This window comes from Plasmodium chabaudi (assembly GCF_900002335.3).
Source record: "Plasmodium chabaudi chabaudi strain AS genome assembly, chromosome: 5".
Lineage (NCBI taxonomy): Eukaryota > Apicomplexa > Aconoidasida > Haemosporida > Plasmodiidae > Plasmodium > Plasmodium chabaudi.
The window spans coordinates 689,038-716,873 of NC_030105.2; the positions used below are offsets into that span (position 1 = coordinate 689,038).

The following is a 27,836-nucleotide window of genomic DNA, read 5'->3' on the forward strand; positions in this document are numbered from 1 at the left end:
AGAAAGTTACATTTCTCATGTTTCATTGAACCTAAACTTAAAACTTGATTGTTTTCTAATAGTGTTTTAAATATTTAAAAATGAAAATTTTTTAATATTTTACTAAGGTTTCTTTAAAATGGTAATAATATACACAATTTGCAAAGTTAAATAAATATAATTTTATCCTTATAGGATATGTGAATTATCACATTATTTTGGAGAGGTGATAAAATATATGTTAAAGAATATATTCTTAAAATTTTATATTTATATGTTATAATTATCTTTTGTTCGTATTTTTTATGAGCAAACTATTAAAATGTTTAAAAGAATTATAGAATATTTTATAAAGTGTAAAAAAAAATTAATATTAACAATGTTTTTATTATACCGTGTAAATAATGGAAAATTGTATTAACCTAAAATATTAGAACAATCCTACTATTTTTTTCTTCTAAATAATAATTTATTATATTGCATTAAATTATGTATAGTGTGTACTTTTTTTTAATTATCCTAATTTAAGCTGTTGTTATGATGTTGGTTTACTAATTTTTTTTTTTAATATCCTATATTTATTTGGATAATTGTGTGTGTGTGCAATTGAAAATTATAATAGCTATTATCCATTCAATACATGAAAAATAAAATTTATATTATTTGGAAAATTGTGAATCTATTTTTTTTAAATATTGCAATGTTAATTTTTTCTCGTTGTTTTCCGTTTTTTTTTTACAATTTAATGTTCTAATGAACACTCAATTAGGAAATTTAGGTCGATTAATTCTTATTATAATTTATAACATCGGTGTGAAGAAAAAAAAATTACACATACAATTTATAACTAAAATTAAATTATATATATATTTTTTTTTTTTATTTTCACAATTAACAAAAATTATAATTAAAAAGAATAAATGTGTTATCTTATTTCTATATTTTTATTAAATATTTAATATAATTCGAATGGTTCTGATATTTAATTACTAATTAAAATTTTTGGACACAAATTGTTATTTTACCTTTATTACTATTACAACCACTATTGTTATTTGATTTTTATTTATTTTTGAAAACATTAATTCACAATGAAAAGCAATATTATAAAAATTAGTTTTGCTCTTTTGTTTTTAAGCTACTATGTTAGTGAAATAAATGGAAATGTTACAAAAAAAAGTAAATTTAGTTTAAGAAGTTTTTTTACTAAAAATGAAGATTTAAATAACGATTCAGATGATGGAAATGTACATGGAGAGGCTGAGGAAAAAGTGGGGGCTGACACAGCACAAACAACTTTAAATGGTGGAGCAGGTACTCAAAAAACTGGTAGTCAATCTCAGGATGGAGAAGTACAATCCCCTGGTATAACCGTTACACAAAATGTTAATCCTGACCAACCATGCACAGAAGATTGTGAAGATCATTGTGATGAAGAATGTGATGAAGAATGTGATGAATGCCATGATGAATTATGTGATGAATGTCATGATGAATCTTGTACAGACTGCCAGGATGAATGCACTGATGATTGTCGAGAGGAATGCGAACAAATGAGAGCTGGTGATGGCCACTGCGGTGGAGAAAATATTCCAAGCTGCACAAATTGTACTGTTAATGATCCAAGTTGTAAAGAGTGTCAAAAAATATTCAATGCCCATCACCCAGAAACACATAATGCTAGAAATGGAAGACATCATACACCAAGAGTTCAAAATGTGATAGAAGCTATAACAGATGGTACAAAAAACATGGCAGATGAAGATGAAGCAGTATGTGATGAACAATTGGATGAAGGTGGTGACAATGAAGAAGAAGAAGAAGAAGATACTGTAGATATTGAAGATGTTGAAATCATTGAAAGTACCGAGGAAATTGAAGATAGTAATGATAATGAAGAATTAGAATTAGAAGAAGTTATAGATACGAACAAAGGTGGACAAGAAGAAAATGAAGCCGAAACAGAAGCAACCGTAACAAATGAACATGGAAATAATAATAATACTACAAATACGAATGAAGCTGCTAACAATAACCAAACTAATAATGCCAATAATGCTAATAATAACCAAACTAATAATACCAATAATGCTAATAATAACCAAACTAATAATACCAATAATGCTAATAATAATAAGACTGGTATGAATTTGCTTATAAAAGAATATAAAGGAAACACTGGTGCTACAACTGAAAAGGAAAACATTTTGGATAATGCTTTACGTGGTATTGACGATAATCAATTTTCTAGTGATATTCAAGATTTCTCACAAGATATAACTGAATATGCCTTAATGGAAGATGATATTTAAGAAGGAATAGACATATGCATATATATAACAGCAGGCAACATATAAGGAATACTAAGATTATTTCATTTGTTTTAGTAATTAAAGATAGCATCTTAATTATATAATTTTTTTTAATTCATAGTTTTGAGTTCATATGCACATTTACACATAATATACTTTTTTTGATATAACAAATAAAAGTGCACAAATTTGTGTTTATTTTATTTACGCTTAAATGCATAAATTGACAATTTTGTTTCATATTTTTTTATGTTGCCAATTCATTATGATTAGCCAAATAAAACTTATAATAATATTTTTTTCTCAATTTAAAAAAAAATTATTTTTATTGTTTTACTATAGCTTAATTGGAGCATATTAAATAAATTAATAAAGTATTATATACTTTAAATTAAATATAAGGTTTGAAATAAAATGCAATACTAAATCGTTCTTATGTATGTGTGTGCCGCTATATGCATATCTTTTACTATGTTTCCTTATTATGCAACTATGCTATAGTTGTAAAGGCAGAACAAAAAAGAACACAACTAAAGTTGCAACCTGTATTATAGTTATTTTGTTTTCGAAATTTATCACGAAAAAATAACAAGAGAAAAAAGCGATTAATATTTATTTTATGCATGATGCTTCTATGCTTTTTCCTTGCTGACAGAACAAATACGTGTATATTTACCATATACTTGTGAAATACCCATAGGGCAATTACAAAATTGGTATAATTTATATTCTTCTTTTTGTTATTAATATTATTGTTGTTGCTGACACAATATAATTTTATTTATTGTTTTCTTTAGTGTGTGCAAATAGCATATTTTTTGGTTGTATAGGAATACATATTGTATGCATTTATTTTAAAAGCATTTAAAACTATTTTATTTTATATCTATTTAGAAAACAGTATGCAAATTGGAAATATCCCAGTTTGTACTATTTTTAATAATTTTATTCATTTTATATTATTTATTTATTTGGGTAATAATTATAAAATTCTTCAAAAAAAATAATTGATAAAAATTTTTAAATATTTTACACCATGATAAGTGTGCGCATTGTCTTTTTCAAAAATTAACTTGCCAAAAAAAAAAATATTTTTTTTAAAAGTATTATTTTCAATGCTGCATAATATTTTTTTAATTGTATATATCATTATTATTAAATGTCTTTTGATTAGTTATACTTTTTAGTATTCTGTTTAATAAAATAAGTAATAATAATAATAATTTTAGAATAACTCAAAATAACTAAATTTGGTTTAACTATATAGTTTTTATTTTATTTGTCTTTTATTTGTTTTTTTGTATTTTTTGATTTGGCAATCAAAAATGGGGAAAAAAATTAATATTGCAATTTATTTGATTCTATTAAATTTGTTTGGTTGTGGAATTAAATATGGAGAAAGTGGTATTCCAGTGATAAAATCATTTAACTTGAGAAATAGTTACGAAAACAAAAAAAACTCACAAACAGACATAAATACTGTAGATAATACCAACATTCAAGATGATCAAAACAAATTAGTAATAGAAGGTAACGATGAAAGTTCACCAGAAATTAAAGAAAATACAAACGAAGACGAGAAGGGGAAAAAACCGTCTGATCCTGTCGAAGTATCTGACCAAGAAAACACCCATGGTACCGCAGATAAAAAGGAAGAAGACCGTCCTAAAGATGGTGAAAAAATTTCATCTGAACAAGGTGCAAAAGAATCTCCCTCTAATCCAGGTAGTCAAGCTCAAACACAAGTTGTAAATAATTCAGGAGGCGATAGCCATACTGCTACGGATAAACCAGAAGAAAAAAAAGAAGATGCAAGTATTCCGAAAGAAACACAAGGCACAGAACCTACCGATAATAACGGGAAAACGGTTGAAGGTGGTGCTACTCAAAAAACAGGTCAAGAAAATTCTGACAAGTCTTTAGGTGATGTAAATCATGGCGATCAAAAGCTATCTCCTGCACCCACAGAAGGTCACGGTGTAACTCCACAAGGTAATACCAATGGCGAATCTGCTAATAATCCATCAAGTTTAGGTGATCAACCAGTAGATGTTAAGCAACCAAATAATGAAGAAGATATTACTAATAAAGATAATACACCTAGCGGTCCTAAAAAGGGTGAAGACACTTCTGTAACGGAAAATTCCGATAGCATTGGCAAGGAAAAAACACAACAGAAGGAAACTGTCATTGGTAAAAATAGTGATAAGGATCCTGCTTCTGACGATTCACCTGAAAATACTGTTGATAATACAAAAGACAAAACCAAAGAAGTTCATAATGGTGCCGATGAAGATAGTAATAATCTTGCTGGTAATACTAAAACAGAAGAGTCTAATTCAATTGTTGAGGTTCCACCTGTTGCTCCTAGTAAGGTTCCTGAGCAAAAGCAAGCCGATGCTAATACTTTGGAGTTACCCCCTGCTAACCCCAACAATGTAAACACCACTAATTTGAAGGATACCGAATCTAATGTTAAAACTGGTAATGATGGTGCTCCTAAAGAAGATGGAACTAATGAGGCTCACAATAATCAAACTATTATAGAAGAAGCAGGAAATGATCCTAAATCTGAAACTGACCCAAAAGATAATGCAGTAAATAAGAATGTTGAACTGAAATATGATAACGAAGAAGAAGAAGAAGAAGATGATGATGAAGATGAAAACGTCGTAGATGAATCGGTAAATGTTATAGAATCAGATGCAGAAAAGCAAGATGATAACAAAGAAGAAACCGAATCTGAAGAAGATGATGAAAATAACGATGTAGCAGAGGAAGCATTGAATGAGGCAAATGAAACAAACGAAAATGAAAAAGAAAAGGTGCCAAAGGAATCGGAAAACGAAACAACAGAAAAGGAAGAAGATAAAGAGGAGCCTACTACCATTGATTCTAAAGCTAAAAAAATAATTTCTGAATATTATCAAAATATGAAAAATATCAAGAACAAAATCAAGGATTATGTAAAATCGGCGATGGATTTAATAGACGGTAATAATGGAATTTCAAAGGCTTTCTCCAATCTTTCAGAAGATATAAGTAATTTTATCCTTAAACTATAAAGAAGTATTAAATATCATTAGTGTGAATTATAATTTTTTTATTTTTAAAATAATCATATTTTGCTTATAGTATGTGATAATTTGTGAGCAAATTTTAGTAAATAATAATATGCTAATATATATTTTTGCATGTTATATGTATGCATATATATACGATACATACACATTTTTTGAAAATAAACAAGCCAAAAAATATGTGTTATTTATTGTATTTTGGTAATGAATAAAATGAAGCATTTACAAAATTCTCCAAAGTGGAAGTATATTATATGCATATTGTGTTGTACTTTCTTGTTGCCTTTTTTAAAAATATGTGTTTATATTTACATTTAAGATTAAGTTTGTTTTTTAAAATCGATATAAAGAAACTTTAATAGGTTTATTATTTTTTTTATAATAAAATGTTTTAACATATTTGAATAAAATAGTTGGTTTCTTGTTACCACTCATAATAAATTTTCAGCTAAAATATTATATTTTATGAAAAGATATATAATATATAAAGAATATATAGTATCATGTATATATATATACATGTGTGTGATTAGCTTAGATATTATTAAGGGCGAATATGCACATAAACTTGCCGAATAGTCCAAAGAATAATGTTTACTTTCTGTATCATATCCCATTGGGCATTTTTTTTAGAGCAAATTAAATAAGAAAAATATAAAAATACAAGGTTTTCCGATTTCAATTTTAACTTGGTTTTCCTTTTTTCAGAATAAATTGGAGAATATGGAATGATTTTATTTGTAATATATTTTTTTAAGTTATATTTCGTTTTATTTAAAAAATATGTTTTTTTAATTGTCTATCCATTTTCGGTTCCTTTTACTGGTAGCAAATATATTTTATGTATATATTTTTTTATTCTTATTTTCTGCATGATTTTGTTTTCATTAGAATAAAACATATATTTTTAATATTCTCATAGTTTTATTATTAAAGATTATTTTAATTCATCATTATATCATGGAAATTTAATATGATAAACTAATAATTATTTTATAATAAATATGAAAATATAAGACATTCACCGATACTAGTGATGTAAAAAAAAAATAAAATACACACAATATTGATATTACTTATAACCGATTTTATAAAAAAGAAAAAAGATTAGTATATAAAATAAGTAAAATAAAAAGTAATAATATATAATTATTCCATAACAAATAATATTTAAGTTTGTTTTATTATTATTAAAGGTGTATCCTCCATATTATTAACTTTTTAATTTTAGGTTATCCGCATATATATATGTATGTTTGTGTATAAAATCATATTTGGTTTATGTTTTTTTGTTTGAAATTGATATATTAAATATGTTAGTACAATCATAAAAATAGTGAAAATAAATGTGTAATGTGCTATCATAAGCATTTTGGTGAAATACTTACTATATATATATACAACTTTTTCTTATTTATTGTTAAATATCTAAAAAAATGAAAAAAGGAATAAACGCAGCCGTCTTACTAGCCCTTATTACTCTTCATATAGAGAGCAACTTAGTATCCACTGAAGTTACTAATAAACAGGGGAATTTGCGAAATAGTTATAGTTTTTTTAATTTTTTTTCATCAAATAAAAATGATGATTTAGAAAATGAAGACAATGAAAGTCAACAAATTCAAGGAAACGCTGATGACGTTGAAAATCCTGGATCACCTAGCGTTCCTGATGGTGACTCATTAAAGACGAAAAATCCAGATGCCACAGATCAAGGATCTGGAAAAAAAGATACAACTGGTGATGGTGCATCAGCGGTCTCTGGTCCAGAGGCATCCACGAAAGAAAAAAGTGGAGAACAAGAGGGAAATGAAAAGCAAACAATACCAGCGCCAGCCGAAGGCGAGGGATCGGAAACAGAAGAAGAAAAAGAAAAAAAAAAACAAGGAGGTTCTACAAATGAAACAGGAGAACAAATCGAAACACCAAAAGGTGGAGAACAAGGAGAGCAAAAAGCACCAGGGGTAGCAGAAGGCAAGGAACTAACACAAGGATCAGAAGTAAGAACGGAAACAGGAACAGGAACAAAAGCGGGAGAAGGTGTAAATGCAGAAACAAAAGACGGAGCAGTAACAGAAACAGAAGATGCAGGAAAAAATAAACAAGAAGATTCTAAAGGTGAAACAGGAAAACAAGCCAAAGATCCACAAAATGGAGAACACGGGAAAGAAGAAGAGGAAAAGGCGTCAACATTAGGATCAGAAGAAGGAGTAAACACAGGGAAAAAAGTCGGAACAGAAGCTGAAACAATAGAAGGATCAGGAGCAGGAACAAAAGTATCAGAAGAAGGATTGAGAACAGAAAAGTCACCAGGATCTGAGTTAATATCAAAAGAAGAAACTGGAGGGGATGGAGGAGAAGTTCAAAAAGAGGATAGTTCAAAAACAAAAGGAGAAAAGGGGGATAATGAAACATTGGATAACCCACCAAAGAAAGAAGATGGCCAACCAAGCCCACAAAAATTACCAGAACAGAAAGAAGAGCCACAAAATAAAAAAGGTGAAGGTCAAACAAATAATGTTGACGAAGGAAAAGAATCAAACAAAGATACGAAATCTACGGAAAACCTTTCTTCAGATCAACGTCCATCTCCCCCTCCAGTAGAGCAACAATCTCCACCAGAACAACAACCACCAGCTGGAAATCCTACTAATTTACCAAGTGGAAATATTCCACCTGTGGATGGAGAAAATAGTATTGAAAAAGGAAGTAAATCTCCAAATGCGGTAGATGGATCACCTACAAAAGCATCGGGTGAAGAAAATCAACACATGATAAAACCATTAGAAGTACCTTCTGACACTGATAATGTTATTCTTGACGATGAAACAGAAGAGGAACATGAAAATGAAGAAGAAGAAGAAGATGATGATGATGATGATGACGATGAACTTTTACTGGATGCATCAGAAGATGAGGATGAAGATGAAGAAAAAGATGCGGAAGAAGATGATGAGGAATTGAGTAATGATGAAAATGAAACCCCAGAAGAAACATCCAATGAAGTAACAAGCGAAACCCCAGTTGTGCAAGATGAGCAACCAAACGTAACGAGCGAATCATCCCCTGCAGAGGGAGAAAATGGTGCACAAGAAAAAAATTCAGACGATTCAAGAGCTAATGAAAATAGTACATCTGAATCAAAAGGTGCTGAACAAAAAAAACCAATAAAACCACAAAATGGGGACATTGCTAATAAATCGATTTCTAATGAGTATAAAGAAGAGAATAAACAAAAAAAGGATGCTAATAAATTCGTGAAAGATGCTTTTAATCTTTTTAAAAAGAAAGACAATGAAAATGGAAATGACGATGAAGATGTTAGTGATTTATCTGAGGATTTGTTTCAATATATTTTGGAGTAATATGGAAAAAGGTACAAATTAAGAAATTTATAAATAAGAAGGTTTATTAGTATGTACCTATATATATTTGTATTGGTCACGTTATGAAGTGATCATTAGAAAAATCCTAAAAATATCGGATGATAAGTTATATTTTATATTTAAGGCATACAATATATTCAATCTCAGTTTGAAAAGGAATATTTTTTTACAGATTTATTTATCAAAATGACTGAGAATATTATATATGCATACTTGTGATAAAATATATTGTAATTGTTCAAAAATCCTTCCCATAAATACATTTCAAAGTAAAAAATATAACAATTTTATTGGGTTGGAATATATGCACATGTGTGTATGTATACATGATATATTTATTGTTTTGTAATATTTTTTTAAATAACTTTTAAATATAACTTAATATATAATTTTTTTTAACCACTTTTAAACTAGTACTTTAATGGTTTTATTTTCGAATTAATTTAATATGTTAGGGCACGATATGTTTGGTATTTTAACTGTGTAAATAAACAAGCTAAGCTATGTAAATATATTTGTGGTTATGTTCATTTCTTAAAAATATATCAATACCCATTTATTTTTATAAAAAAAATAAAGCCATATTTTTGTGATTTTGTGAATATACTATTACTATAGAAAAATAATCGCAAATAAAAAAGTTATAATTCAAAAATGTATACTGGAATGCATAGAAGCAGAATAAATCTGTATATGCTGATCCCGATTTTGCATGATTGCTCTACACCGTTTAATCGACAGAGCCTATATGAAATATATTTTTTGAGCATGTAAATATTTATATAAATATAAACACATTGGAGGGAACAAGACATTTTAATTTTTATTATGTATCATCTTTTTTTTAAATGGTGCATATTTAATATATTTTATTTGATGAACTATTCTCGTAACCACCATCCAAACAAAATTATAGGAAAAAAAAATAGGGGGTGCATAAAATAACTATTTAATCTTCTCTCCATTTTATTTTACTTAAATTTATCGATTACATGTCCCCGTAATAAATTTATGTGGATAATGTTATTTTATTTGCAATTTTATAATTATTTCATATATATATACGCGTTTTGCCTTTTATAGATATGTGGAATTGCCAAATAATGTGCATTATCAAAATTATATGTAGAAAAAAAAAATCGACCTTAAGTGGTTGAATATTGTATAGTTGCATGTCTAAGCAATACACTTCAGTTTTCGATTTATATTTATTAATATATTATGTGTATAAATGTGCAATGGTGAAAAAAAAATATGATCATAGTTTTCAATTAATTTTTTTTTTTTTATATTTGCGATCGAATTATTAGTCCCTTTTCATAGAAAATATATAATATACATTAAGAAAATTAATAAGAAAACATTATAATGAACATTGCATAAATGTGTGAAAGGTGTACAATCGAAAAAAGAAATAAATGGTTCTTTTTACTTGCTCTTTTAGATCCTTGAAATATTTTTTATAAAAACTTTTAGTACAAATTGATACAACTACTCATTACTTTTATGTATCAATCACCTCAAAAAAAATAAATAGAAATAAAAATCAAATGAACCAATATACGATATATTTGAGTAATATAAATTACTAAACAAATTATATGCTACCAACTTGCTCCTTTTAAGTTGTAATTATTATTAGTTAAGAGCAAACAAACAACACACACAAATAAATATATGTATATATATATGTGCTCCCCCAATAATACTAAAAATGAATGTCCTATGCATTAGTTTTTTTCTCTTCTGTATTTTTCATTTTTATAAAACTGCTAGTATAAATGAAGTTAGTAAGGCATCAGAAGTCGCGCAAATACTTGTAGATATTTCTGATCAAATAGAAAAAACAGCTATTAATACTCCTAATCCTGAAAATGGACCAAACGGCGATTCTAAATTGTTAGAAAATAAAGATTCTGATAGTGCAAAATATCATGACCTTTTACCTCAAAATAATCCCAATATCACAAAAAAAAAAACAGATAGAAGATTTGATAGCAATTGTGAGCAATCATCAGATAAAAAAGAAGATCTTAATAAGACTGATCATAAGCAGGACATTTCAGCTAAACCAAGTCCTCAAAATGATAGTGATAAGTCAACAAGCCCAAAAGAGCTAAATGAACTACAAAAAAATAGAAATAAGGTGGCAGACCATGAATATTCCAAAAATGTGGACGGTAAGCCGATAAAGAGCAAACGAAAGCATATGAGAAAAGGAAGGAAAAACAGAACGGCGAAGGATTTGAATAAAAATGATATTGAAAAAGCGAAAATAGGCAGCACTGACGAGAAAAAAGAAGAAAATGGAAGTCATAATCAACCAATTGATGAACCTTTAGATTTATCAATGAAAAAAATATAGAAAACGTAAAAGAAATTGACAAAGTACCACATTATGAGTATGTTGATGGAGCATCCAAAGTTAAACCTACGAATTTGAAACGATATAATATATTATTAACAAGAATAATATGATTGGTAATAAAAAAATAAATGGCATTACTTCCACAAAAAATAAATCCCAAAACATATGATAATAAATCTGTGGAAAGGCTAAAAGTAACAAGAGACAAATGAAAAAGGTGACACATATTTCTAAAAAATTGCATTAAAAAAGTGTATATATAACTCATTCAATAATATTCATAGCTATTATAAAGTAGTGAGCATATGCACGTTATATGTGTTGCCACCATTCCATTCTCATTTTTTATACAAAAAATATATGTATATTTACTTTTTTCAAAAATGTTATTTTATTTGATAAACAAGTAAATTTTTTATATATATTAAACTTGCTTCTATATAAATTTATTTATTCGAAATTTGTATATATAAGCACAATTGTAACGGTTGGCATTTAGTCAACAAATATCATATAACCATTTGAATACTGTAGAACCCTGAAACTACAATTATACAAAATATAAAATTGTAAATTCTATATTAAATGAATTTACCCAATTGTGTATTGAGTATTTAATCGTAGCATCCCATATGTTTTCATTACTCATGTTATTAGTTGTTTTAAAATTATTATATTTCACACACTCCCTTAAATATTATTTAATATTTGTGCTTTTGCTTTTACACTACTATTATCCAATTGCGGCAACTTCAAAGGGCCAAAAGAATAAAATACAATTTTTTCTCATGCTTAGCCTTTATTTTAAGAATTAAAAAAATGCATAGTTGCATGATAATTATGTTTATTAAATTTTAAATATTTTTATTTATATTACTAAGAATATTAAAATTATATAAAATTGCCTTTTACGAAAACGGTTTTATTTCCCACAAAATATTATACACGTAGCATAATAATTTTTTTTATCATAGCTAATGTTATATTCTATTCCCCTTAATATTTTTTTGGAAAGAGAATGTTGGGAAATATATTTTATTTTGTATTTATTATAGAATAATTCATTTATTTATTTTTCAACAAAAGGGCGTAATTATAGTTTTAGGATTTTATTTCACAAATGAGTTAATTTTTTTTTACACTAATATATAAGAGAGCAAAAAAGTATAATTATGTCGTGATTTGTGATAATAGTTTATATGATATCATTTTGTAAGTGTAAAAATATAGATTGTTCCACTTTTTAACATATATGTATTTGTTTTATTTTAGCATTTAATTCGTTGATGAAGCGTATTAAAAATGAAAAAGGTAAAATAAAGTTATGGAAAAAATTAATTTTCGAGAAAAAGGCTTATAATTTTACAGCTATAAAAAAATAAGAATAATTTTTAATACTAAAGATAATGATATTATAATATATAGAGAAAAAAATATACATCGAACGGAATAAAATTATTGTATATATTTAATAATGCTGTCACGAGTATCTTTATGGGGTAGAAATTCGTGTCCGTTGTCTTTTGTACCAATGAGAGCACCCCCCAAAAAAAAAAGCGCTCAAGATAAAAAAAAAAAAGAAAGGTAAGCTGTTACATTTAAAATATAGAAACAACATGCCAAAGTATAGTTATATGAAAAATAAAATTATTATATTTTATATTTTTTTTTTTATGTTTTAAAGCTTGGAAGCAAAAAGGGATTTGTCAGAAACGAGATACTTGCCATATATACCACCAGCTTATGTAATTGATACGGCATCATTTTTCAAAGACAAGACTAAATTAGATAGTTTATTGTCCTTAATTTTTAGTCCACAAAATGCAAACGATACATATGAAGATAGAGTAGAATATCAAAAGAGGTTTGAACTGTACCAGCTTTTGAAGGAGGTATAAAATCAAAAAAATTATATCCATATATATATATGTGTATCCTTTAATTCCAATAACTGGAAACACGTATAACTTGGTGAAATGTTTGCGTGTTATTCATATATAATGAAGAGAAATATTTATATGTGCATATCATTAATTTTTTTTCGTTACTTTTTAAACCTATTTTAGAAGGAGGAACAAAGATACGCAAGGCACATTGAAAAAATGAGAGAAAACGTTTTTAGGGCCATTCATGAATTGCCCGAAGAATTATATGATGAAAGTATTAAAGGGGGTGAATTGTTTGACAATAAAGAAATTCAATTTGGTTTGAAATATGAAAATAGTTTATTAAATAATTTAAGTAATTATAAAAAAAAATTATTGCATGTGTATAAAATTTTACTGCATTTACGATATCCATTTTATTTAATAAAAAAAAAGAATCCTATGTTATTTTATATAAGTGAAAGTAAAGCCATAAGCAGACAAAAACAAATCAATGCTCAAAGGAAAAAATTAAAAAAAAAATAATTTCTCATATTTTTTTGTGTATGAATATATACAACTGATTTGTGTTTAATTATAATGAACAAGAGCAAATGATAATTTAGCAAATATGTATGAAATAGTATAAATTGAGAAGGTATATATGTGTGGGTGAAAAATACTGAATATATATAACCATGGAGGTATACCCACATATATATAAACGGATGCCCAGATTAATAAAGTAATATTAACTAAATTAAAATGGAATAACTGGAGACGAGGAAATCCTTAGATCCGATTAATCTTCTTCATCGCTTTCGTTGTATTCCTTAAAAAATTTGAAAAATATTATTTATATTTTACAAGAACATTTGAAAATACAACGATTTTTTTTTAGTTTTCCAAAAAAAATCATATATTTTTTTAAATATTATTATATCGAGTGTGATTTTGTTTAAATCGTTTTTATTTCAATTTCATTTATATATATGTGTATATATTTTTTTTACCGTATTTCTAATAAGATTTTTTTTAAATAAAAACAATTCCAAATCCTTTGTTTTAAATTCATCTTTATCTATTAATAGAAATAAATTTATAAAAACATGTAGAGCTCCGTGCGTGGTTATAAGCTATTAACTATGCATATGCATATATAACTATTTTATTTTGTTGTTTCTTTCATTTTTTTTGGAGTACTTCCAAAATCTTCAAATCCAATACAAGTCTTGACTAACACACCATCGATAAAAAGGCATAAACTCGGCAAAACCTTTATATTTAATTTGTTCATAAAAAATAGGCAATTTTTAGCCTCTACTCTGAAATTGGACAAAAAAAAGGGAAGATAAAAAAAATGGCAAGGCATATAAGTTTAAAGAAATAAAATATGTATGTTATTAAATACATTATTTATCGATTTTTGTTATTTCTATATTTACTTAATAAATTTTGTCGCTAAATGAATATTTGCTAATTTGATTAAATGGGTATGTAGAATATGGCATCGTTTAAAGTTGTTGTCATAAAAATGGCAAACCTATTTGACCAGATAAATTAGTAAAGATGATAAAGTATTATATTAATATACTTATATAGAGAAAATGGCATGTCGATAAATATAGATACTTACTACGCAAGCATTTTTAACAACTGTGGGTATGAAATCCTTTTCAATTACATCTATATAAACACCATCTTTTTTTAGTTCTTGCCTTTTCTATTTGTAAATGGAAATGAGAATAATTTGAAAATTAAAATGTGTACATGTTTTGCATTATTTTTATATAACTTTTTATAGTGTTTTTTCTTTTTTTTACTTTAAGCTGCATTAATCTTTTCTCCCTCCATTTTCGTATCTCCTCTTCATCACTATTTTCGTCTGCTGAAAAATTTTATATTATAATTTCGTTTTTTGTTTCTACATTTGATGCAATTTATATAATTATTGCGCTGTTTTCAAGAAGCACATTTAAAACACTCATAGCTACTATTATATATGCATTCCATATGTGTTAATAGATTTTTTAGCTTTATTTGTCATACTTTCGTTGGAATTTAGGGGATTGATATTTTGGTCCAATGTATTTTTCGGTAGTATATCCTTTGGATATTTATTTTGTTCCTTCACCAATTTGCATTCTTTGGTTATGTCCTCTTTTGCTTGCTCCTGGATTTTTTAAATAAATAAAATAAAATTTGGAAAAAATTACAATTATTTATTGAACTAGGTGTTTTTACAGTGCATAGTTAGCACACATTCATATGTGTACTTATACATATTTAATTCTGTATTTATTTATTCGATCATTTTTATGTAGATAGTTGATAATTCATGTGTTATGTATTACTAAGGTTAGAGATGTGCAAATATCTGTTAGCTTATTTTTGGGGTTCATCTTATAGATCTATATATAAAATATTTAGTTTGTTTAATAGGAGTACTATAATATTTTTCTATACTTATAATACTTTTTTTCTTATTGTAAATATAAAAAATAGAATATCTTTTGTAATAAGGTTTGATAAGGTGTTTTACAATTATATAGATAAAAAATACGAAAAAAAGAAAAGTTATTATGTAAAATAATAAAGGAGAAAAAGAAAAAAATTAAAAAATAAATAAAATGCCAAGCTATGCAATGCAATAAATATTATATGCATAACAATGATTATGGTGTTATGAAAAAGGGAACGACGAAAAATGTATACAAAAAATGAAATGAAAAATAAATAAGTACATAAATATATGAATTAAAACAGTAGAATTTAAATTAAAAAAAAAAACAGAAACTATATTCCTTCACAATGTTAATATAGCAATTGTTATTATTGAATAATTTTATTATTCTTTAATTTTGTTAATTTTATATATACATATAATATTATTATGTATAATATAAACTTTTCTGAAATGTGTATATTTATAATATGCTATATATTCCTGCATATGCATTTTAAAGTGTATAAAATACGGGTACTTTAATTTATATGCTTTTGGTAAATAATAAATATGATATATATTAAAGGTTTTTCTTTCTTGAACTATATTTTGACTCTTCCAAGCTATGAATATTATTGTGTATACACATACTCATATGCAAAGGTGATTCCTTCATACATATATTGTATAAGCATACACATCCACATTACTAGGGCACTTTCAAGGGAAAATAAGACTTCCCCAATGTATTTCACTATATTATCATGCTTTATTTTTTTATTTATTATTATTATTACTTATTATTTTTGTGAAACTTTTATACTAATTAAGCGAAATGCATATAATACATACTAAAAATTATAAATATATGTTTCACCTATTAAACAAATAATATTAGCATTTAAATTATTTAATACATTTTACTAATTATTCTTTTTTGTAATACTATCGGAATATGTTCTCCAGTCTTCTATTGGGAAATTCTAAAAACAATAAAAAACAGTTATGGCAAATAAAGTAATGAGCTCATTTTGTAGAGTCATGTATTAATTTGTTTTTCACACACATATATATAATATGTATATATGAAAATTTAAATGTAATGGTCCTTTTTTAGTATTTATATAATTTTACCTGTAATTTTTTAATACATTTTAAAACAAAACTATTAATTAGTATCCCAATTAAGAATGAGCATATCATTTGTGTGTAAAAACCGTCAATGAATATACAACGCCCTGAAAAATAAAAAAAATATAATTTAAAATGTGGTATTGTATGCATACGAACGTAAATTTTGTTAATAAGCGGGCATGGGGCAACAATCATATAAGAAACTGTTTGGCGTATTTAAGCAAAAAATATTCATTTCTTGACAAAACTGAGAAGAAACTCAATATGATTATGAAAAAATAAAGTATATATATACCTCCGTAGCAAATTGTCATATCTGTATAATCAAGCAACCATAAAAATATCGTTGACCACTAAAATAAAAATAAAAATGGTAATATGAGTAACTGTTATTCGTATTTTATTGTCATTTTTCCGAAAAAGGGAAATATTATTGTTTTTTTTTTAATTTGTTCCTTTTCTTTTTTTGTATATTACGTGAGAGCCCATGTTATTAATGGTATTTAAAAATGTCATATATGTTCCGCCTATCTGTGGATCTGATATTACATTTTGAAACCCCATCTGAAAAAAAAAAGGTAAGAAGTGTGTATGTGTGTTCCCAAATATGTACACACATATTATATCCACATATGTAAACTTTAGAAGCAATGTAAATAATTATGTAGTAAAATTACCGATGAAACTGTCATCAAGTCTATACAGAGATTATTAAATATTTGAGCTCCAAATATATACAAATAATACATATAAAAAAGTATTTGGGGTGCGTGAGTTTTATTTGAATACATATATTCAGTTAATGGTAATAATGTCGATAAAACAATATTAGAAATATATCGTAACATATATCCATAGTAATATACATTTAATGGATTCGTATTTTGTATAATTTTTCCAATAATAGCTGGTGATATAATTGATATAGGTATAAAGAATGGATTAAATATTGCAAATTCTTCTTTTGTTATTCCTTTTTTTAACATTTTAAAATTTGTTGCAACTTCAACGGATGCAAACGGTAATCGATTTATTAAAAATAAAATAATAAATATTTTCATTGGTGGTAAGAATAATAATTCGTATAAATTTTTATACGTCTCTTTTGCATTTCTAAATTCGTTTCCATCTTTTTTGGGGGCATTTGATATACTTTGCGATTTATTCTTTTGCTCTTGTTCTTCTTCAATAATTTTTGTATTTTCATTTTCCTTATTATTTGATGTTTCTTTTTTAAAAAATGTAAGTATGGTTAATAATAAAATAAATACACCCCAAAATTTTAAAAACACATTCATATCAACAAAAGGCAAGAAAGTATGATATATCAATTTTAAATTGTCGTTCAGCATTTTATAATATTCTGAATTATGAAATATTGAATGCATAATTTTGACATATCTCTTAAATAAATAAAAACATATTTTTTTATTGTTTAGGGTTAAAAATGATAGTTGAGATACACAATACCCGATATTTTGCCCTAAAATATTGCATATTGAAGCCAGCCTATATTGAGAAATGTGAAAAAGGAATACATGAAAATGCTATATATCTTCCTCATGATTGTGGTTAATGTGTATCCATATATTTATATATATGTATGTATATATGTGTGTAGTTCGATTTGTTTGTTACCCCTTATTCTTCTCCGATAACATGGTTAAGGCCCACCCATCCACTGCAATATCTTGGGTAGCCATTAAAAAAAAAAGAATAAAAAAAAAGGAGGTCAAGTAATATAAGTTTATTGGGTCATTTCGTTCTCCTAACCATGTGCTAACCCGTAAACTATAGAGTATCATCAAAAGGCTGCATATTAACTGAACATTTTAAAAAAAAAATGTTTTTTTATGAATTTAAAGGAAGAAATTTTATTTAATTATATAATATTTTGTATTTATTTCATTTTATTATTTATTTTCATCTTACCTGTAATGGAATTATCCAACTCTTTCTCCTTCCAAACTTCTTTATATATACGGCATCTACAATGGGTGCCCATAATAATTTTAAGCTAAAATCGAAAAGAATTTCATGCATATATATGTATATAAGTGTTATAGAGGAAATACTAGTTCCCACAATATATATAATGCATCTTTTATATGAGTATACGTTAAATACGAACCTGAAAGGTATGCTAATCAATGATAGCATGCTTAGCTGGGAGTAGCTAACCTTATCCTGAATTATTAGAGGGACTACAGATGAAACCCCTATGGGCACACCTAAAAAAATTAAATAAATCAGGTATTATAGTTTTGCTATAAAAATAGTCAAGATATGGAATGCAAAAAAAATGAATTATATGATTCAACATTGGCTCGCGCTCAAATGGTATATACACGCAGTGTGATTTATAATATAAATAATAAAAATTTGGTATAGTATGCTTGAACAAAAAAATTCAAACATAACAAAAAGACCATCAGCACGTTAGCCTTTGTATAGTTCGCTCTATGCATGTATTTATATACACAATATTTTATTTATATATATATACGTATATATTTTTTTTATGAGTATGTGAAAAGAATGGTGATATAATGGCGCGGCTAGCAACACACATAACATACATTACATTCTCTTTTTTATTATAAACAATTATTTAAACATAATAATCAAAAAACATTTAGACGAATATTATACTAAAATAGCTGATAAATTAAAAATATGATACCTTGTATAGTGTATAGCAATAATAAGAAAATCACATTATAAAAGTCTGAATTATTATTTGATATTTTTTCTTTGGAATAATCTTTTTCATCATCTGTTTTTTGCTTTGGCTTTCTTTCTTTCATTAAATTTGTATTAGTGTTTCCATGTGAAGATTTATTCATAATGAAAATGCTTTCTTCTTATTTTTTTTTTATATTTTTATAATAATATCAAAATTTCTATTAATCTCATAATTATTTTACTTTTTTCTATTTTATATATTTAAAACAAAAAAAATATATATTATCTATATATATACTTTGCCAAAAAAGGGAAGTGAAAACTGGGTGGAAAAAAAATAATAAATCCTTTTTGCACTATTGCAATGTACACATATACATAATATATATATTCATCCTTATGCTTTAATTTTTTCTAATGTGTTATTTTCCTTTTGTAAATCTTTTTTATACATTTAATTTTATGTTACTTTTTTTTCAAGCCTATTAATATTATTTGGTGATAGCAAAAAATAAGAGCAAATAAATACTTTCCCCCTTCTTTTTGAAAGATAGAAAAAAGGTGAAATTAAAAGCCCTAATAATAAAAAGGATGATGTTTTTACGATTAATATTAGCGTTATATGCTTAAAAAATATTTCTAATAGCATGATTTTTTTGTTTAGTATACATGTGTATACACACATGAGCTTATTATATATTTATACGAAGAGTTAATTATAACAATAATCATATATTTTATTATGTATAAAAATATATAGTAAATTACACAATCGGATGATTGCTTCGATTAAACAATACAAAATTTTAATTTAAAATGGGATAAGCACACATATATATTAAAATATATGCGTAAGAAATTATTTGATATGCATATCACAAAATACATTAAGAAAATAAAAAAAAAAGTAGAAATACTTATAATAAAAAAATATAAAAAAAATAAGATATATAAAGTTAAAAGAAAATAAAGAAAAACATAAAACTATAGTAATAACAAATTATATATGATATATATAGGAAAAAAAAAAATTATAAAAATGGGGATATATAGAATGACCATATTATTTTATTCCGTTAAAAGTCAATCTTCTCTATCTGTGAGTTGGAAAAAAAATATGAATATCAATAAAGAGTGGAAACAATATGAGATGTGCAGAATGGAAAGTATGACATGCCATAAAAAAAGCAATAAACGAAAATATATGAAGCATTTATTGTTTCACTAAATAAGGGATAATAAACTAGGGCAAAAATGACATAATACGTCCATACTATATATGTATGTTAGCATTCGCTATGTTTCACTTACTCCACATAGATAAATTGTTATTGTATCCGGAATAATTATAACTTCTGTTGTAATTGTTTTGTTGTTGATATTGAGTATTTTGATAATAGTTTTGTAAACCTGGTGGGGTTTGCAAAGCATAACTAAAATTATTGTAATTAAAAAATGTGTTTGTATTATCTCGAGTTCCATTATATCCATTACTATTATTGTAATTCCTATAAAGATAAGTAAAATTATTTATTAATTAGAAAAAAATATACAGGCATATTATTATGTATAGATAAAAAAAGTCCGCTCAAAAAAAGAAATAGTACGAGGCATGCCAATTGCTCTCTCAGCCTCCTTTGCTTCTCATTCAAAGGAAGGCGATATCGAAACAAGCTAGTCACACCGCGCTTATTTGTATACTAGTTATGTAAATATATGTATGTACACCATGCTACTATATATTTTTTATTTATTTAACTTACAAATTGCTAGTATAGTTGAAGCTGTTTTTGCTTCCCCGGTTGTAGTTATAATTCATGCTGTAGTGGTTAAGATTTTTTTCATTAATATTACTCCAGCTATTTCTGTAAGCTGCGACATTTGTATTAGCATTGGTAGTAGTAACATTATTGTTAAGATAATTGGCATTTTGTTCTTTATCTTGTGACATATTAAATCCAGGTGGTATGTTATAGCTATTTGAGTTTAAGTTATAGTAGTTATTATTATGATATAATTGTTTATTTAAGTAATTATTTTGATTATTTTGTGATGTGTTATTGTTTAAACTATTTGTTTCTATTTTTCCTGTTAAAGAGGAAGAAGTAGATGAAGCTGTATTTTGTGAATTGTTTTGATTCAATTGATTTTGGGAATATTGATTTATAGAGCTGTTATTAGCATTGCTATTATTATTTCCACTATTATTGATGATTAAATTTTGATGATGGTGAGTTGAATGTTTACTATTGTGGGGATGTTGGCTGCTCATATTATTCGAAGCAGTGGAGGTAGTCGTATTACTGTTGTTATTGGTACTTTTAGTATGAGCATTTTGACTTTGTTTCATTGATTGTATAGGTGTTTGTAATTGTAAATCGTTGATGTTTTTATTTAATTGGGATTTATTTTTTAAATCGTTAGTGTTACTAGTACTAGAACAAGGTATATTCATGTTGGGGGTCATATTATTTAATGATAAATTATTAATAGCATTATTATTTGTTGTATTATCTATGCATGATGAATTATTCATATTTGTTCCATTGTGATTAGAATTATTATTCTGATTATCATGAGATAAATTGTGAGGTTGTAATCCACCTGTTATAGATACATCACCAGAGTTACTTAATGTATCGTCATCTGTATTTAATTGGTTTTTTTTTATATTCGAATTCACAAAATTTACATAATTATTCATATGCATATTATTATTATGAGCATATAAATTGGTTTCATCAAAATTATCATAATTCATATTATAATTAAAATTGTTATTATGAATGCTATTATTTTTATTATAATGATTGTTTATTAAACCATATTGAGGAACTAATGTTTGTGTAGTATATCCATTATAGTGCATGTTATTATATGGATATGATAAATTTGTAAATGAATAATTAAATTGGTTAGCTAAACCTGGAGGAGAATTATATGAATTATACATATTATTATTACTTAAATTATTCATTCCTAAGTTTATTAAATTCATATTACTAGCATCTGCATTTGTATTTTTATTCGACATATTATTTGTTAATCCATTGCTTGAATTTACACCAATATTTATATTACCATTGATATTGTTGGCGTTACTATTATTGCTATCATCGCCATTATTGTTGCTATCCGTTGATAGTTTATTGGTTCCTGAATTATGTTGATTTTGTAAAAATTTCTGAGATATTTGGTTTAGTTGCAAAGTATTTGCGTCTTCATTATCAGGGTCATAATTTTTGTTTTTCATTACATTATGTGCATAATTATTATTATGCTTTCCATTAATAAGAGATGATGATGAGTTATTATTTTCATGTGCAGAATGGTGTTGTAATGATTGGTTCATATATACTGATGAAGAATTATTAATCAAATATTTTGCATTATTTTGATTACTACTATTAGCATTATTGTTTAATGAACTATGAATTTGATGATGGTTACCAATTGATATATCAGTAGTGGATGTTCCTATTGCTCCAGATATTTTTGGTATGTATAGATGTTGAGATTTTGCACTAACTTGTGCATGTTTATTACTTTGGGTATGGAACATTCTTTTTTGTTTATCATCACTTAATATTTTATTGTTGTCATTATTAAGATCTTCTCTCTTTTGGTTTTTATTTTTAAAGTATAACTGTTTCATTTCCCTCTCTTTTTGGTTTCTTATGTCAATATTGCTATTATTTTCAGCACCGTTATGAATTCTATGATTATTTTCATAATTTCTATTTTCAGTATCCTTCATATGCAATAAGGATCTGCCACTATTATTATCACTGTTAGCTATTTCGGCATTTATATCAATTTGAGATGTATCTACATCATAATTTTTTCTTAAGCTATTTTTTTTTCTATTTTCAGAATTTATCATTCTGTTATTGTTGTTACTAGCATTTTGATAATTGCTATCATTTTTCATTAACTCGTTATCGCTATCAGGGGCATGGAAATTTTCTATTTGATCTCCAGTAATGTTAATATTACCAAAAAATATATTTTTATTTACATTATTTCCCATTAGAGATAAACCGGGCATAAATATTGGGACGTTGTTTTTATCTTTCATATTGTTATAATCATCTGACATTGAGAATTGATGATCATGTAATTTATCCATGTGTGAAGAAATTGTGAATTTTGAATTATTATTTTCAATGGCGTTAGCACCAGATTGATTTACTTTGCTTTTTCCTTTTTTAACGTCACTAGATAATTCTTTAGCATTTTTTGATTTTACTGAAACATTATTATTTTCATTACTTGGAACGCATTCTTGGGCATTCTTTTTCTTATTTGCATCACTTGCATGTTCATTTAATTGACCTTTTTTATTTCCCTCTTCTAAGATTTCTTCTTTATTTTTAGATGTATTCTCACTAGATGTGATTTGATCTTTTCCTTGTGCATTTTCTTTTTTTTTTTGTTTTGAAAGTTTATTATTTTGAGCACCTTTTTTATTTGCATCTTTTTTTAAGTCTTTTGAATTAGTATCATCATTTTTTGTAGCATTATCATCTGCATTTTCCGCATTATTATCGTGAGCATTTCCATTTTTACTACCTTTTGTAATAATGGATACCCATAATTTATCAGTTTTTCCATCATTGTTGCTATTATTGTTGATGGAATTCTTATTAGAATTTGTTGACTGATTTTTATTACTTTTTTTTTCTTTTTTGCCACCCTCATCTTCCGTTTTATTTATAGCTTGATCGTTTGATGTGGGTTTCTTTCCTTCGATTTTTTTTATAACGCCTGAAAAGGCTTCTTTAAGTTTTTTATTAACTATAGAAGCATACGACATATTTTTTGTATTACTCTTTTCATTTGGGGTTTTTCCATCTATATTTTTTTTTTTTTGTTTATCATTATTATTTTCATCACTATTTGAAGGTTTATTATTTGGTGAGTCACCATTTGGTCGTTGATCCGTAGAAGGATCACAATCCAAACCATCTATGTTATTACTTTTATTTTGTGTTTTATTAGTATATTTGTTCAAATTACTTTTTTGTTGGGGTCCTTTACCATCGTGGGTATTAATATTATTATTATTAGAATTATATAAGCCTTGCTTATTGTTATTTATGTTGTTATTACTGTTATTATTGCTAAATGTTGAATATCTTGTCTTATTACCATTATTCCGTCCATAATATGAATCGTTTAATGGTTTATTATATCTATTGTAATTTTTATTAAAATATTTATCATTATAATTAAAATTACTATATCTACTAAAATTCGAAACTGTTGTTGATCCAGACACATTAATATTAGTAATACCTGTTGATGGTATATTAACTGTCTTGTTGTTTTTACTATTTTTTATACCTACTAATTTATCATTATATTTAGATTTATCTCCTTCATCGGATGCTAATAGTTTTTTTTTATCAAAATTTTGTGCATTATTGGTGTAATTATTATTGGATAGAGGGTCCCCCTTTTTGTTTGTAATTTCTTTACCATGTAAAAAATTTTCATCATTTATTATAGCATGTGATGATTGTTTAAGATTTTTTTTATTTTTTTGGCCTTCGGCATCTTCACCTATAACATTTTTTTTTGTCATATTATCATCATAAGGTTGTTTATTACCATTATTTAATAGTGAAGTATCTTCATTTTTTGAGCCATAATTTACAATATATGTGGCTTTATTATCATTTTTATTATATTTATTATAATTTCCAACATCGGCACCGGTATTCGCAATGCCCATTCCAGATTTATTATTTTTTCTTAAATCTTTTTCTTTTAAATTAAAACCTTTTGAAAATAATTTATCAATTTTGTTACTTTTTCCTCCAATTGTATTATTTTGTGAAAGACTTTTTTTCCCATTTTTTGCAGGGGTTTTTTTGCTTTTTCGGGTTTTCACTGTTTCCCATAAGCCTTCTTCATTACCCTCCTTAGATTCCACAATATTACCTAATTCTAATTGAATTTTTTCTATATCGAATTTATATAAACTAATAAAATTGTATACATCTTCTTTATTATATCCATAATAATCTAAAATTGGGGATATTACTTCAATCATTTTTTCTATTCTAGGAGAATAGCATGATTTACCTTCTATTTTTTTTTTGGATAATGAACCCCATTTACTTTTTCGTAAATTTTTTAAAGTTAAAGCCATTGTTTCTTTTGTAGTTGATTTATCCATTATTTTAATTAATTTTTTTATGCATATTTTTTTCAGGATTATTTCCTTTTTGTTTATTTATACACTTATTTTATTATATATATATAAATATATATATATAATATTTTCCACTTTTCGTGTATATATTTTTCTATTAATATGATATTCTGCTATAAATGCGTGTATGTGTTGTGATATCTTGGATTTAAAATATATATATATATATGCAAATATTTGTCCAATCATATATTCAAACATGCAACAATTTTTACTTCAAAACTAATTTAAATATATAACCGGTTAAATGTGTATCTAAAATATATATTCATACGTACATATATGTGTATTATATAACTTTCTTTACTTGTATTTTACTACAAAACTGTTTTTCTGCTCGTATTTGACAAATATTAAAAAAACATAATAGAGATTAGCTTAATTGATTGTAATATTTCGCATAACATATACATATTATAAGATAAAAAATGTATATGTATATATATTATATGCATATAAAACTTTATAGAATATAATATAGTGTAAATATTACTCTTTAATTTATATTTTATCGAAGGCTTCTTATATATAATTGTATTTAAATAACATAATATTCTTTATTTTTTATAAAATCACACTAATATAAAATTTACATGTTTTCTTACATCATTAAATATGTATTGTGTATTTAATAATGCACATGTATAAATATATAAGCTTATATAGAGAGAAAAGAAAGAGAATATTGAATATGCTTCTCACTCTTTCTGAATTATATATATAATCAATAAAAGCAAGAAAAATACATATACCATAAATAGTTTTAAAAAAAATGTATAAGCCTATATGTTATTAACTAAAATATATATATATTAATTTCATTTTTTAAAATAAAATTATCTAAAGAAAAAAAATATATAAAAAGTACATAAATATAAATAAATATTGTACACATATTTGTACTGTATAATATATTAAAATCGATGTGAATGAGAAAAAAATAATATATCAATTTTAATCTTATAAAAATTAATTCATACGCAATTAGTAATATATTTAAACAGATGTTTTAAAAATATATATATAATGTATAAATAAAAAATACTTAATGTATGTATGCATTATTCATTTGTTCATAAACATCTTCAAAACGATACAACGTAGTATTAAGATACGGGCAAAAAATATAGCATATGCAAGTAATACATATATGCATAAATATGAGCATATTTTAATACTCCATTTGTGATTTATGCCAACAATAGTATTATATGCATAATAATATTGAATGAATATCAATAGAAAAATATTCCTATTATATAAAGTTCATTGTCATACTTGTAAGCTGTATGCTTTTTTTTTTTTTTTCTGGTTTGCTTAATATTACATATATCTTTTTCTAAGTATAATATGTATTTATAATAAAAATTATATTTTATCAACGTTTTCAAAAAAAAAATAACTGTCCTGGTATAATATAAATTATAAAGTAAAATATTTATATATAATAAAAAAAAATACATAATAAATGTAAATATAGTATTTTTTATATATATATGAATTTATGTTTTTATTTTTTGCAATGAAAGTACTCAATTTTGTACATATATTTGTAAAAAAAAATTTTAACATAATAAACGGGTACCTCATAAATGTACCGCATATAATAATATAATATTATATGCTATTTATAGGTATTTTATTTTACAATATATATAACGATTCATGTATATAATAAAATAATTAATTAACAAATTATTTAAGCCCGAATTTATATAGTATACATAAGAATATTTAATTCTTATATATAGAATTTTATAAACCCAAATTAATTGAAATATTGTGGGCGCATTCCTTTTCTTTCTATAAATTAATAAAAATATAAAGCCAACAAATATAATATAAATTTTTTATTTTTTTCTCAATTTTTTTTATTATATATATGTAGTCATTTACTTAATATCCATTATTATTCTGTTTTTGTATTTTTTCCTATAACATTGGAAATAGGTTGCTATATTGTAAAATAATTTTTGTATTTTTATTTTCTGCGTTTTAATAGTTACATATAATAATATATAGGGCATATATATAGAATTATTTAAATTAGGAAACAAAAATTATAATAATAAAATATTTTTTTTTTTCAAAACGTTAGTTGTTATGTAAATACAGCTTTAATGAGAAATAATAAAGCTATATTTTATAATTTAGCTAGTTTATGATAATAAAATTATTCCTGTTCATATTAAAAATAACATCAAATAAATATAAATAATATTTATATTTACGAAAAATACTGATTTATTAATTTATCGTTGTCTATATATAAAACATGAAATTATTACAACAGTAAATTTCCTTTTAGGCATATATATTTCATGTAGTAATAATTCATAAAAATATTAATGTCGTATTTCC

At 25.2% G+C, this 27,836-nt stretch overlaps 8 protein-coding genes across 8 annotated transcripts; 5 read left to right on the forward strand and 3 right to left on the reverse strand.

Moving 5' to 3' along the window:
* Positions 1–1,070: 1,070 nt before the first annotated feature.
* On the forward strand, positions 1,071–2,291 carry PCHAS_0519400 (conserved Plasmodium protein, unknown function; the record flags this gene model as incomplete). The annotated part of the gene is made up of 1 exon (XM_736465.2): positions 1,071–2,291. The coding sequence occupies one exon, from the start codon at positions 1,071–1,073 to the stop codon at positions 2,289–2,291; it is 1,221 nt and encodes a 406-aa protein (XP_741558.2).
* Positions 2,292–3,616: 1,325 nt separating this feature from the next.
* PCHAS_0519500 (conserved Plasmodium protein, unknown function) lies at positions 3,617–5,356 on the forward strand (the record flags this gene model as incomplete). The annotated part of the gene is made up of 1 exon (XM_737701.2): positions 3,617–5,356. One exon carries the CDS (start codon positions 3,617–3,619, stop codon positions 5,354–5,356), a length of 1,740 nt encoding a protein of 579 aa, XP_742794.2.
* A 1,451-nt stretch (positions 5,357–6,807) lies between these two features.
* Positions 6,808–8,736, forward strand: PCHAS_0519600 (conserved Plasmodium protein, unknown function; the record flags this gene model as incomplete). Its single annotated transcript, XM_735679.2, has 1 exon — positions 6,808–8,736. The coding sequence occupies one exon, from the start codon at positions 6,808–6,810 to the stop codon at positions 8,734–8,736; it is 1,929 nt and encodes a 642-aa protein (XP_740772.2).
* Positions 8,737–10,471: 1,735 nt separating this feature from the next.
* Positions 10,472–11,122, forward strand: PCHAS_0519700 (conserved Plasmodium protein, unknown function; the record flags this gene model as incomplete). The annotated part of the gene is made up of 1 exon (XM_741094.1): positions 10,472–11,122. One exon carries the CDS (start codon positions 10,472–10,474, stop codon positions 11,120–11,122), a length of 651 nt encoding a protein of 216 aa, XP_746187.1.
* A 1,477-nt stretch (positions 11,123–12,599) lies between these two features.
* Positions 12,600–13,536, forward strand: PCHAS_0519800 (conserved protein, unknown function; the record flags this gene model as incomplete). The annotated part of the gene is made up of 3 exons (XM_741091.2): positions 12,600–12,709; positions 12,810–13,017; positions 13,192–13,536. 3 exons carry the CDS (start codon positions 12,600–12,602, stop codon positions 13,534–13,536), a joined length of 663 nt encoding a protein of 220 aa, XP_746184.2.
* Positions 13,537–13,792: 256 nt separating this feature from the next.
* PCHAS_0519900 (phosducin-like protein 2, putative) lies at positions 13,793–15,392 on the reverse strand (the record flags this gene model as incomplete). The annotated part of the gene is made up of 8 exons (XM_016800198.1): positions 13,793–13,822; positions 14,004–14,071; positions 14,194–14,315; positions 14,436–14,533; positions 14,627–14,713; positions 14,814–14,878; positions 15,040–15,163; positions 15,345–15,392. 8 exons carry the CDS (start codon positions 15,390–15,392, stop codon positions 13,793–13,795), a joined length of 642 nt encoding a protein of 213 aa, XP_016655229.1.
* Positions 15,393–16,359: 967 nt separating this feature from the next.
* On the reverse strand, positions 16,360–19,416 carry PCHAS_0520000 (acetyl-CoA transporter, putative; the record flags this gene model as incomplete). Its single annotated transcript, XM_016800199.1, has 9 exons — positions 16,360–16,419; positions 16,571–16,674; positions 16,866–16,923; positions 17,048–17,134; positions 17,248–18,079; positions 18,209–18,393; positions 18,503–18,587; positions 18,702–18,801; positions 19,254–19,416. The coding sequence occupies 9 exons, from the start codon at positions 19,414–19,416 to the stop codon at positions 16,360–16,362; spliced, it is 1,674 nt and encodes a 557-aa protein (XP_016655230.1).
* Positions 19,417–20,338: 922 nt separating this feature from the next.
* PCHAS_0520100 (conserved Plasmodium protein, unknown function) lies at positions 20,339–25,439 on the reverse strand (the record flags this gene model as incomplete). The annotated part of the gene is made up of 3 exons (XM_016800201.1): positions 20,339–20,352; positions 20,567–20,763; positions 21,019–25,439. The coding sequence occupies 3 exons, from the start codon at positions 25,437–25,439 to the stop codon at positions 20,339–20,341; spliced, it is 4,632 nt and encodes a 1,543-aa protein (XP_016655231.1).
* Between the last annotated feature and the right edge of the window lie 2,397 nt (positions 25,440–27,836).